The sequence below is a fragment of the Zea mays genome, chromosome 7 (genome assembly GCF_902167145.1).
Source record: "Zea mays cultivar B73 chromosome 7, Zm-B73-REFERENCE-NAM-5.0, whole genome shotgun sequence".
NCBI lineage: Eukaryota > Viridiplantae > Streptophyta > Magnoliopsida > Poales > Poaceae > Zea > Zea mays.
In genome coordinates this window covers 164,523,996-164,535,779 of record NC_050102.1, presented here as the reverse complement: position 1 = coordinate 164,535,779, position 11,784 = coordinate 164,523,996, and the positions used below count along the sequence as shown (strand labels likewise).

General features: G+C 43.3%; 1 protein-coding gene and 1 long non-coding RNA gene across 2 annotated transcripts; both read right to left on the bottom strand.

Annotated features, from left to right (window-relative positions):
- Positions 1 to 4,458: 4,458 nt before the first annotated feature.
- LOC541901 (uncharacterized) lies at positions 4,459 to 7,727 on the bottom strand. The gene is made up of 6 exons (NM_001111567.1): positions 7,567 to 7,727; positions 6,657 to 6,712; positions 6,460 to 6,551; positions 5,433 to 5,535; positions 5,206 to 5,343; positions 4,459 to 5,003 (listed from the first exon to the last, which is right to left on the bottom strand). Exons 1-6 carry the CDS (start codon positions 7,632 to 7,634, stop codon positions 4,747 to 4,749), a joined length of 714 nt encoding a protein of 237 aa, NP_001105037.1. The 5' UTR covers positions 7,635 to 7,727; the 3' UTR covers positions 4,459 to 4,746.
- LOC109940769 (uncharacterized) lies at positions 6,939 to 7,544 on the bottom strand. The gene is made up of 2 exons (XR_002263439.2): positions 7,340 to 7,544; positions 6,939 to 7,236 (listed from the first exon to the last, which is right to left on the bottom strand). It is a non-coding gene; the product is annotated as an uncharacterized lncRNA (long non-coding RNA).
- Positions 7,728 to 11,784: the final 4,057 nt, after the last annotated feature.

The window sequence follows — 11,784 nt, the reverse complement described above, 5'->3', positions numbered from 1 at the left end:
GTCAGACGCGGGCGAGGCTGGATGACCAAGCCCGTGCGGCGCGCAGCTTCCTCTCCGATGAAGTTGTGGGTGGATCCCGTGTCCAAAAGAGCCACCAGCGTCGCTGTCCCCAGATCCACCCGGACTTGCATGGTGTCGCATATGGGGACTCCTGCCACTGCCTGCAAAGAAAAGACTGGAGCCGCTGTTTCATAGTTAGGTTCTGCAGCGGCTGTGTCCTCCTCGTCGGTGATGATCACGCCGTCGACGAAGAAGATGCGGCGGCAGACCCGGTTATGGCCCCGGGAGTACTTCTCGTTGCAGTTGTAGCATAGTCCGAGACGACGCCGTTCCGCTTGCTCTTCTGTCGACAGCCGCTTGATTGGTTGGGTCTCCAACCGCGCCGGGGCTGCCCCAATAGGGGGAGCTGGGAGCGCAGGCCGCGCTGGAGGGACAGGAAGCGCTGGCGGCGGCAGAGCTGGAGCCGGCATGGTGCGTTGGCCCCCCCGGGTCGGTGCAGCCGTCGGTGTGAACGCCAGTCGCTCCCGTTCCATGACCTCCACTTCCCGCGCCAAGCTCATAGCCACTGCTAGGGTTTGGGGGTTGTGGAGGCGGACTTGGTTGCTGATCGGAGGGAGCAGCCCCCCGGTGAATAGTTGAACCCGTTGGGCCTCCCCCACGGACCCGCGCGGGGCAAGAGCGCCTGGAAGCGATCCTGGTATTCCTCTACCGTGCCCGTGCGCCGACATTCGGCTAGCTCGAACAACGGTGCTGATCGCAGCGGTGGCCCGTAGCGGAGGTTGAGGAGATCCTTGAAGCGCCGCCAAGTCGGGATGCCTTCGTCCTGCTGGACCTGCATGTACCAGAGTTGGGCCTTGTCCTCCAAATTATAGGAGGCCATCCACACCTTTTCTTCCTCCATGATCCGCTGTTGATGGAAGTACGACTCGCAGCGATTGATGAAGACGAGCGGGTCGGACTTGCCGTCGTAACGCGGGAAGTCCAGCTTCTGGAAACGCGGTGGTCGATCGGTGTGGTGTTGCCCGTCGAAGCCGCCGCTCGGCACCTGGGTGCCCGAGGACGACGTCTTGTCCTTCTTCATCGTGTCGATGTCGGTTTGAAGGGTATTGATCTTGCCGGTGAGCCCCTCGATCAACTTGGCGAGGTCGGCGATGGTGTGTTCGGACATGGCGCTGGGCGGGGGCGCGGTGGAGGTGGGTGATGAGCGTGGGTTGGCGGTGTTGAGGGCTGCTGGGTGGCTGGTTGCGGCGGAAGTAGCGGAAGAACTGGAAGTCTCGGATCGACGTGACCGTGATACCAGGTTGTCAAGGGCCTTAGAGTCTAGGGAAGGGGGCCCTCGGCTACGTAGGTCGTACCCTCGGTCCGTCTTCTCCGGTGAGGTTTTACCCCTCTTCCGAAGGCTTGAGAGTGGTAGGGAGAATGGAGGAAATAACTGTGTTATTGCTTGTCTCTCAAAGGAGCCAGCTACAAGGCTTTATAGCCTACGGTGTAACAGAAAGGGGAAACTAATCCCTCTGATTTAGGATCTCTACTAAAAGGAAACTGATCTCTATGATTTAGGATCTCTACTAATTTATTTCTTCTTCTAGCCGCCCTTCCTTCTATAGAGGTGGCGGCTGCATGTCCTTTGATTCTTTCCTTCTTCTAGCCACTGATTTCTTGGCTTTCCTTTTCTGCTGCTGACGTGGCACTGGCTGCTGCTCTTTCTGCAGCGCGCCTCCCGTCTCTTGCGCGCCTCCGACGGTTATAGGGGAGGCCCCACATGACAGGTTCCTCATCCATCGCCAGTGTGCTGTTCTTGGAGGTTGACCAGGTAGGTCTCCATGCCAAACAAAACAGCCAGTGCCGTTATATGTGTAAGCACTGCAGCTGCAACTGTTGAAGCAAGTCACCTGACAATCCTCAGGGCTCCCAGCATTTGCGCTCGTAGCATTTGCGTCAGGGTTGCAGCTACCATACGGTCCGCATAGCTTGTGCACCTCACACTGTGTATGTGGCTCCGACCAGTATAGGGTCCATTTGTGTCTCTCATTGAGCCATAAGAACTGCTTTAATTAACTGCTCTCAAAAATCTGAATTCTTTCTCGAAACTGAAGTATACACTGTGAAACTGCACTAACCAAAAGTCATAGACATCTGTTTCAAATCCTTGATGTACATATTCTCTTTCTCTGGATTGATCTATCATTCCAAACTTCGGAGCATACCCTCCAAATCCTGATCTCCAGTCTAAAAGATTTCTCCTCCATTTCACTCGTTCCTGGCCTCCAGCAGAGTATCCAAATCTCGGTCCCAATGTCTTATTGATCAGTACTAAAACCAACATGGATTGGTACGATTTTATCTTGATTTTTTTGAGAACAGAATCGACACCATAGAGTACAGACAGCTTGTAGGAAACAGTCAGCTTTGAGTACAGATAATTTGTAGGAAACAGTCAGCTTTGATGAGTTTTAATTTAAGACCCGCAAGAGGTTTTGAGTTAAACCCAGTCAAAATGGGTTGTCCGTTGTTTATTCTATCAGCAGTAAAACATGCATAATTTTAGGAGCTTATATAGTGTGGTGTTTCGGTACAAAAGAAGGTAAAGCAGGCACGGGTCCTGTTGTCAGGCAGCTAAGGCTTCACTGACGGAGGATGGCGGGGACGCTACATGACTGCTGGAGGAGACTTGTTTTGAGCCCATCTGCTGTAGTAGATGCTCTTCTTCCCGATCAAAAGTCCGCGGGGCGCCGGCTGCACATGTACATACTAGTACATGGTAAACACACACAAGTTGTTCCTGACGACCAGATCTCGTAGGGTTTGAACCTCATATTCTTGTGGTAGCCGACTCCCCAAAAAGGAAGGGACCTGTAATATATAGCATGAGAAGGTCACTGATTGCTCGACTGGTCCTGTTGGAAATTTAACCTTGTGCTGGTGCCACCGTGGGAAACCATGGGTGTCATAGAATTACTCTCTGGTCCGTAGTACTTGGGAATTGGCCAGGTCAGACATGGACCACGCGCCTGATTATGGTAGCGTTTGGTTAGGTAGGGATTCTCATAATTAGATAATGTTTATCTACTAAGGGCATCATCAGTGGCAGTGCAAAGGATTTTGAGCACAGTGACAACATAGCAAGGACACTTTGTACGGGTAAGAGGCATGCAGTGCAGATGCATCATGTGCTGACAGAGGCATATCTACATGCACCTGCAGCAGTAGCACAAAGTCCGATTTGAGATGTCCATCCTACAAACTGATACACCAACTTTGTTCGAAAGGTGTCCGTTGTTCAAAGAAGCACATGCCAAGATAAATACTTTTGTTTCATTGTACAAATTAGCTTATGCCACCTTGCAGCTCTTGCGCTCATGATGTGTCTAGCTGCGAAATGTGTCTAGTTGCGAAATGATCTTTAGCTGAGTTAGTTGGGAACGTATCTGGTGTAAACCAACCCTTCCGTGCAACCGTGCAAACTTCTAATCTGAATCGCATAATGTTGATCCAAGGGGACGTGCGAAGGAGTGTGAGGGAGATTTGAAAAGGTGTAATCAGTAGCAGACAGTTAAATGTAAAATGATCCACGTCACTGCGTCCCTTGGATACACATCATATAGTTCGGTTACATAGAAGGGTTGGTTTGCACCAGATAGGTTCCCGAGTTAGTTTTGTTAAGAAATATATGCAGTAACATAACTGCTCCCGTCGTCTGTTCACCGAAGGGACGTGACCCACGATCCCAACTCTTCGAACAGCCATGTCTTCTCTATACGCCGGGTCCTCAAGGCATCCCCTCATGTATAAATAACAGAGCAATAAAGGAATTAGACAGAGTTGATTCATTTTGGATACTAGTCACTTTACAGTTTCATTAAACAAGTTTTAGTTTAATGATCTAAGTAGCATTTCTAAGGTCTTGCATTTAGACTATTTAACTTATAATACACTCTTCGGATTACTCTCTCACAACATCATATTTATATTTGTAAACGCTCTTCAGATCGTATTTCCGCTCTCCTACAACAGAAATACAGATAAGTATTCTCTCATATAGTCTACAATAGTATATAAATATATTAGAATGAATTCAATCCTAATGATCCAAACGAGGCCTAACTGGATGTTGTGGTTCGTGATACTATTGAACCTCATGTTAGAATAATCAGATAAGCCAGCCCCTTAAGTTCATAAACAGAAGTTCAGTCACAAGCAAATAAACCCAAACCCCCATGTTATACTGAGATAAACGAGCCCCTAAAGTTATTTTTTAAAAAAAAAAATAAATCAGCCACAACCACAAGCAAAGAGCTCAAGAAGCAAGTAAGCAACCCAACATGCACAAGCACAAGCGTCGTTCCCTTCCCTACCTCCCAGTCACGTTGCCGCTAGCCTAGGCTGCACAAGGATCTTCTGCAAAAAAATATGCAGAAATGGAACTGCAGTGGCAGCAGACGAGTCGCAAAAGCAGTTACGGAAAGAGCTTACGGATGTCCCTCTTATTGCTGTTTACTCAGACGATGTATAAGCACGGATTAAACAGGCGTCCAACTCGCGATTCGGTCACCGAACAAACAAACAAACAAACAACAAACCCCTCCGCGGCACTCATCTTCAGTCCAAAACGACACTTCCACCCCGGCAACAGTCAAGCTCACTTTCCGCGAGCAGGAGCGATAACTTTTGATAAACATGCAGTGCAGCAGCAGCAGCAACATCAACAGGTGGTGAGGTCATCGGAGCCGGCCGGCCGGCGGCCCCTCACTCCTTCAGCTTATGGATGGTCTCCATGTCCACGGCCTCGCCGAGGGTGCCTTTCTCGACATGGTCCCACCAGCCCATGAGGAAGTTGTCCACCACCAGCCTGAACCAGGGGGAGATCTTCACCCCGTCCTCGCCAGCGTCAGCCTTCCGGATGAGCTCCTTGAGCTCGTCGCGGTTCACGTACTTCACGTCAGCGACTTCATCTGGGTTCGGCTGCACCTTCACGTCCCGGACGATGAACAGCAGGTAGTCAACTGATGGTAAGGAAAGACGAAAGAGCAACTAGCATTAGCAGTCGGTAGTCTCAGCGAAACATCTTCCAGCAACAATGTTCAGTGTAATCTGTGTGGAGGATTCTATACTAGTGTGTCAACAGTCTATTCCATACCATCGACCAATTGGCAACTCAAACTATCTGGATGCAAGTAGATGAGGAGATAGGTGGTAGAAACTTACGCTCATGCTCCCCCCATTTCCCGTCAGATGGTGCCTTGTAAAGCATTCGGCCCAGAGGGGTGAATTGGTCAACTGGGGCATCTTCTGCTGGGATGCCCAGCTCATCCAGTAGCTTCCTCTGTGCTGCATTTCTCACACCTGGAGAAGGATGAGCTCCCAATGATCAGAGCAACAATGACAGAGAGATAAGAAAATAATTTTAGGCTAGGAGCTGTTCCATAACATACCAAGGTAGTTCTCCTGGATAAGCTCAGACTCACGGTACAGAGGGTGGCTGCAGCAGGTATTGGTCCAAACTAAAGGAAAGGTAACCTTTGTCGCGGACCTTTGCTGCACGAGTAGAATGATACTTATCAAAAACAATTTGAAAAGAATAGGATAGTCACAAACATTGGAATGTGTTGTTCAAAAACAAACAAACATTTAATACGGTAATGGTAATTGGGCTAGTTCTAAAGTTAATGGGTCAATTAGAAACATGCCACTCAACTTTTGCAAAATTAGATAGCTAGTTCATTTGGATGCCACTAACATACCACTCAACTTTTGCAAAATTAGATAGCTAGTTCACTTGGTGAACTAGCTATCTAATTTTGCAGAAGTTGAGTGGCACGTATACAATTAATCCAAAGTTTAAGAGCCAGGTATTTTACTGTAGCTTCTCGATATTTTTGGTCCCTGAGACTAAGTTGACTTATGGAATATGTACTCCCAGCAATACTGGGAGCCATAACATATAGTGCAACTTCAAAGCTAACAGTCATATATACTGCCAAAGAAACATCTACAAAAAAAAATTGAATGAAAGTGGCAGGAGCACTGCCTATCAATTAAGGAGGAAGTACATAAAAAGAAGACGGGTCACCAAAGGCCGGCCCACAAAAGAGGGGGGGAGGGGGGGGGGGGTCACACATACAAATTGCTCCCGCCGGAGCACCCCAACACAACCCAAGAATTAAAGAGAGAGAATTTGCCCTTTTGAAACCAGTTTTCAAAGCATCATGCTAGGCAATGGTAGTTCATATATGGAGATTCAGTGAGCCTTGTAATAGCTAGAGACCTGGTACCTTGTAATAGCTAGAGATCTGCTATTACAAGGTACTAGGTAATTTGGGACTTTATGGCTCATGACTTTAATCTCAAACATAAGGGGAAAAACAATCACCGGAAATTTAAAACCTTTGCCTGGTATGCAATAAAATAGACAAAAAAAACATCATAGAAATGCAGAGTACAAGAAATAAAAAAACAAACCTGAAGTAGCAGCTCATATTTTGAGTTGAAAAGGAACACACTGAATGCCCTATGTAGCAGATTCTCAGAATCAATCTTTTCCATCAAATGGCCTAACATGACAAATAACAAATCAAGTACTGTTCCACAAACCAGTTCAAACAACATTAATAGGGTGCAGAAATTAAGTAGATAAGCAGAGCAGAATAGAATCTTACAGTTGTACTTTGACTCATGGCCAACAACATTGTCCTGCTCGTCCACCAAAATGCATCTGTGGGAAAAAAAATCAAGCAAGCATTGTCAAGAAGAATTGTCAGTGAATCACTTGAATATGGCGAAAAGATCATGTACTATATCATAAGAAAAACGTGAGGAACTGATCCACAAATTCTACAGGTTTCTCTTCGATCCAGGTTCACCCACATGGATCTCCACAATCCACTTAAAATTTTGTACTATAATAACTTCCTAAAAGAGCCACTTTGTAAGTATAGCAATGCCCTAACTTTGGAGAGTACTCACCGTCCAGGATTTACTGAACACTATTCACATCAACTATGCACTCCACAACTTAAATGATTCATAAAGAATTACTCATCTACCCGTCGTCAATTAAACAAAAAGGACATCCATAACCAGATCATTTAAAAAAAACTTACTGAACCTGAATTCCAGATGCAAAAACAAAAACAGTTCAGTTATAGTACCTACCTCCTTACATCGACCTACTGAGCCTAGTGCATACTGGGCAGGCACGGCATGCCCGGAATTTTGGCGCAGGACAGTCCTGTCCGGCTAACCCCACAGCACGAGTATAGGACGAAACAGCGCATCAAACAAGTGCGACGGTGAGACTAAAACGTGGTACAGTATATCACTGGCACAAAGTCAAACATACTGAACAGCCTCCGTGACCCAAACCGTGCCCGCGTTCCGATCGCGGCGAGATCCGGCGGAGCAGGCAGCTGTGCAACCGCGAACGAAAGCCCCGCCCCCAGGCGCCAGAAAAATCGAGCAAATATCGATGCGCGTAACCGGAACAGGTGGGGGACAAGCAGATCGTGGAGGAGGAGCGAAAATTAGCTGGAGGAAGGAGAAGGAGTCGGGGAAGGAAAGAGGGCTCACTCGTCTTCGAACATGAGGCGCTTCTGGACGGCGTCCATACCAGCGTCGTCGACCACTGCGGCAGCCATGCCGACCTCTCTCTCCAGGTCCTAGGGGTCGCGTCGGGCGGGCGGAGGAGCGGGACGCGACGGCGAAGGCGTTTGCGGCTGCCGGGGTGTGCGCGGAATGTGTGCAGGCGTGCGGAGGGGCCCGGGCGGATGAATAAATAGAAACAGGAAGGGATTGGCTGGCGGCTGGCGGCTGGCGGCTGGCGGACGGCGTGGCGGGGCCCCAAATGTCTGTGGGCCTGCCTGCGGGCGGAGATTCTCCGGTCCGCATCAGCCACCGGTTTTCTGAGACCATTTCCTTCCTCGTCCTCCCGCGGCCAAAACATGTGCCGGACTAAATTTGGATCCGGACACACAGTAGAACAGGAATTGCCAAATCATATTTGGTCCATCAAATATGAGTTTCTCTTTCACTTATTACCATATTCACTTCCCTTTTCGATTGACATGATGATTTCAGGAGAACAAGAACATCAAAACACTATAAAATCGATCTTAGGCTAAGGCTACAAATAGAGTGATGATATTAGAGGAGGGGATTGTGGACTACAACAATCAGAGGACGACCATTAGAAGGGTTAGGTGGAGTGGAGGGCGCTAGCTCTAGTGAGCTAGCGCGACGAGGGTGTACTATTGAACTATAGCACTGTTGGCGCGACGAAGAAGACGACGGGAGGAAGAAGAAATAAAGAGAGCGGTTGGATGAAATGTTGATATAGATCAACGACTCAAATTTAAGGGTTAGTCATTTTTAAAAATACGTTCGCTTTTAATTGTTACACGTAGTGTCGGTTCGGGAAGCGACAAAATTAGTCCCCTTCTCTGACATTACTTTTATGATAACTTTTCTTTTCCGTGTCTATCCATCATTGGTGGATAATTTTTAAGAACTTATATACATATGCTCTTTCTTCAAGAAAACTTCATCTAATACATCCTTCCTAGTAACATTTCATAGTTTATGGTAAAATACTCAAGTGTGATCATGGAAATGTTAGTCTATTTAAGCATTGCTTAATGCTATAGTGTTATACTATGGAAATCATGTATGTATATTTTGCACGGACCACTGAACTAAAAGTAACCAATTATTTACCATTTAATATCTAGGGAAACAGTGGAGGGCTATTTGGCATGGTTTTATTTTTTCTCCACCTCTTTGCTACAGTGTACGGAGGAGACAAAGCCAGTAAATTTAAAAAAATTGTGGTTTTACATGTTTCTAATTTATTTTGAGAGGGAGATAAAAAATAGCTCGAGTTTAGTACCAGTTTTGATGTGTCGGAACTTCACCAAACATGGTCTAAATACATATAGACCCTTGGCAATCTATAAATTAGGCAATTTTGATGTGAAGGTGAATATATTGTCTAAAGAGGGCAAGAAGTTAAACCACCACATCTTGTTTAGTGCTAGTTTTTTGACATCCAAATATCATGCTGAAGATGTTTATTCTCTACTTACCTAAAATATGACGAATTTTAGCTCGTCCTAATTCAAACTATTCTAGATTTGAATAACTTTATCGATAATCGTATTACTGATTACAATGTTTACAATCTGTAAGTATATATATGCCATTTTATAAGATATTTAAAAATACTTATTTATTGCCACATATTATTATTATTATTATTATTACTATTATTATTATTACTGATGATGTTGCTGCTGGAAAACTTAGTCAAACTGAGGTTAGTATCATTTGTAGCATAACTCAAACCTCGTTATATTTCAGGGTAGTCACCGTCGGAAAACCATGAGCTAGGTACACATGTATGAGAGTTGAATTAACATTGAGAAGAAAAATGAAATATTGTTTAGGGTTAGTTTGGGAACTCCATTTTCTCAGGGAAAATGAAGTAATTTTTTCGGAAAATAGAAATCTCTCGAAAAAATGGGATTACCAAACTGGCCCTCAGACTAGTAATAATTAGATTCTTAGTTAAATCTGGCCAACACTTATAAAGTCCGGTCAATGCTGCCAAGATTTTGCGAGCCAAACATTAGCAAATGTTGATTGCAATTAGTTTCGGAAATATTTGTTGCAATCTGTTCCAAAAAAGAGGTCGCGACGAAAATTACCACTCGTAGCAACGAGGATGTTTTTTTCCATGGCACATGATCCAGAGACCCATAGACTAGAGAGTGAGAGTGTTTCTGCAGTCTGCCTCACATGTTGGTTTGGTAGCTCAGAGTCTACCTACATAGACACATGTTAAAGATGTTTGTATGTCTCATATGGTGGATCTGATCACAGTCATACATTAAAACACACTAGTAAAGTACCTATACATTATTATGATTTTCATTTATGCTTATGTATAGATATAAAATATAAAGACATGTGTGTTATGTTGGATAGGTGAGTGTGAATATGAGTTTAGAGCCAACAATTATGGTTTTGAATCCATATCCATACATAATTTTATTATTTTATTATTATTTAAATGTGAGGGAGTACAATGAAGGTTTTCTATATATCGTATAGGTAGACTTTGTTTTAATGAAACACAAAGATATGTGTATTTTATTGGTTAGGTGAGTGTGAATGTATAGCCAACAAGCAAGGTTTAAACCTTCACTTATATTTGGAACTGGTGTTTTATATAGTAAAGATAAAGATAAAGATAAAGATTTGAGTGGGCAAATGGCATATAGATGGCTTGATATATGCCATTATGGCAAACAAGTGAATAGAGTTCGTGAGAATATGTGTGAATTGATTATTTTTTTAGAAATCATACATAATGTATGGAAAAGATTAAAAACTAAGCGAGAGTAGGAATGGAAATTAAAGGGAGCAAACGGAAAAGATTAAAAACTAAGTGAGAGTAGGCATGGAAATTCATGGAAACAGACGGAAAAGTTCAAGTCCCATCCCATTTCTATATTTTAAAATAGGACTAAGGTAAAAAAAACAAGATCTAAAACAAAATCAGGATATACGCGTGCATATAGAAATAGACACTATGTCAGAAAACTAATTTACGATCATATGATTTCATAGTTTAAAGTATATATATGAATATCAGTTTAATATTGAACTGCATGACATTTTTGTTATTATATGTTAACATGCTTAAATGTTGAACATGAAATTATCTGCCGCATTCCGTAGATGAGAAACCAGGATAAATACGGATTCATACAAAATGAAAAAAGGGATCCCATGGGGGAAAACGAGTGGAATATCTGTCTCTATCACTCTCCTATTTCTATACACACGAAAGCAGAACAATGCAAACGCAAAAATGAGTGGATAAAAAATAGTCCACGCAATTCATAATACAATATAAATTATCAAAATACAATTAAATTCATAAAATATTATAGTGTGTACCAAAAATTTTAAATAGGTTACCAGGATCAATAAACATTCTATAAGAATATAACCTCAAGTCCTCATATGAAAAATGATAGAGGAAAGTATTAATTATGTTGAATCCTGGATACTTAGGTGAGTTCACGTGTAACTATTCGAATATCCAAAATCTGAAATATGGTAAGTTATCTAGAAAGATGTTCGGATATCCGAAATTTGAAATTCGAAAAGGTATCTAAGAAAATATTCGAAATCCAACGGACCTCGGTCATCTTATATCCCTATCTGATATTCGAATTGTACTATCTAAAGTGACTAAAAGTCACTTTTGTCTTAGCTATTGAGATCCAAACGAGCCTTTAATATTTGTGTTTTATATATGTATTTGTTTTATCATTATTTATTTGAATATATACATAAAAATCAAGAAATAAAACAAATACAATTTTGGTACGGATGGAGTATATATTAACATGCTTAAATGGTGAACGTGTAATTGTTTGGCACAGTCTGTAAATGAAACCAGGATAAATACGGATTCATAGAAAATGAAAAAAAGGGATCCCTTGGGGAAAACTAGTGGAAAATCTGTCTATATCTCTCTCCTATTTCTATACACACAAAATATAACAATGTAAACACAAAAAATGGGTGGGAAAATTAGTCAACGCAGTGTTATAGGCCGTTTTCATCGAAAGAAGTGTAACTAGATCGAGACTTTGTTTGGAAGCTTGGTATTTTTCAACTTTGAGGCAATATTATGGTATTTAATGATATTATGATATTCAAAGCCAAAAAAAAGTTTAGTTTGTACAGATAAAACATAGTTTTAAATACTATGATTTT

Excerpts from the sequence above, each read along its gene's own strand:
- LOC541901 (NM_001111567.1), bottom strand. The coding sequence starts at position 7,634 with ATGGCTGCCGCAGTGGTCGACGACGCTGGTATGGACGCCGTCCAGAAG. Across the intron at positions 6,713-7,566 it reads CGCCTCATGTTCGAAGACGA|ATGCATTTTGGTGGACGAGC; the intron begins GTGAGCCCTCTT and ends TTTTTCCCACAG. Across the intron at positions 5,344-5,432 it reads TATCCAGGAGAACTACCTTG|GTGTGAGAAATGCAGCACAG; the intron begins GTATGTTATGGA and ends ATCCTTCTCCAG.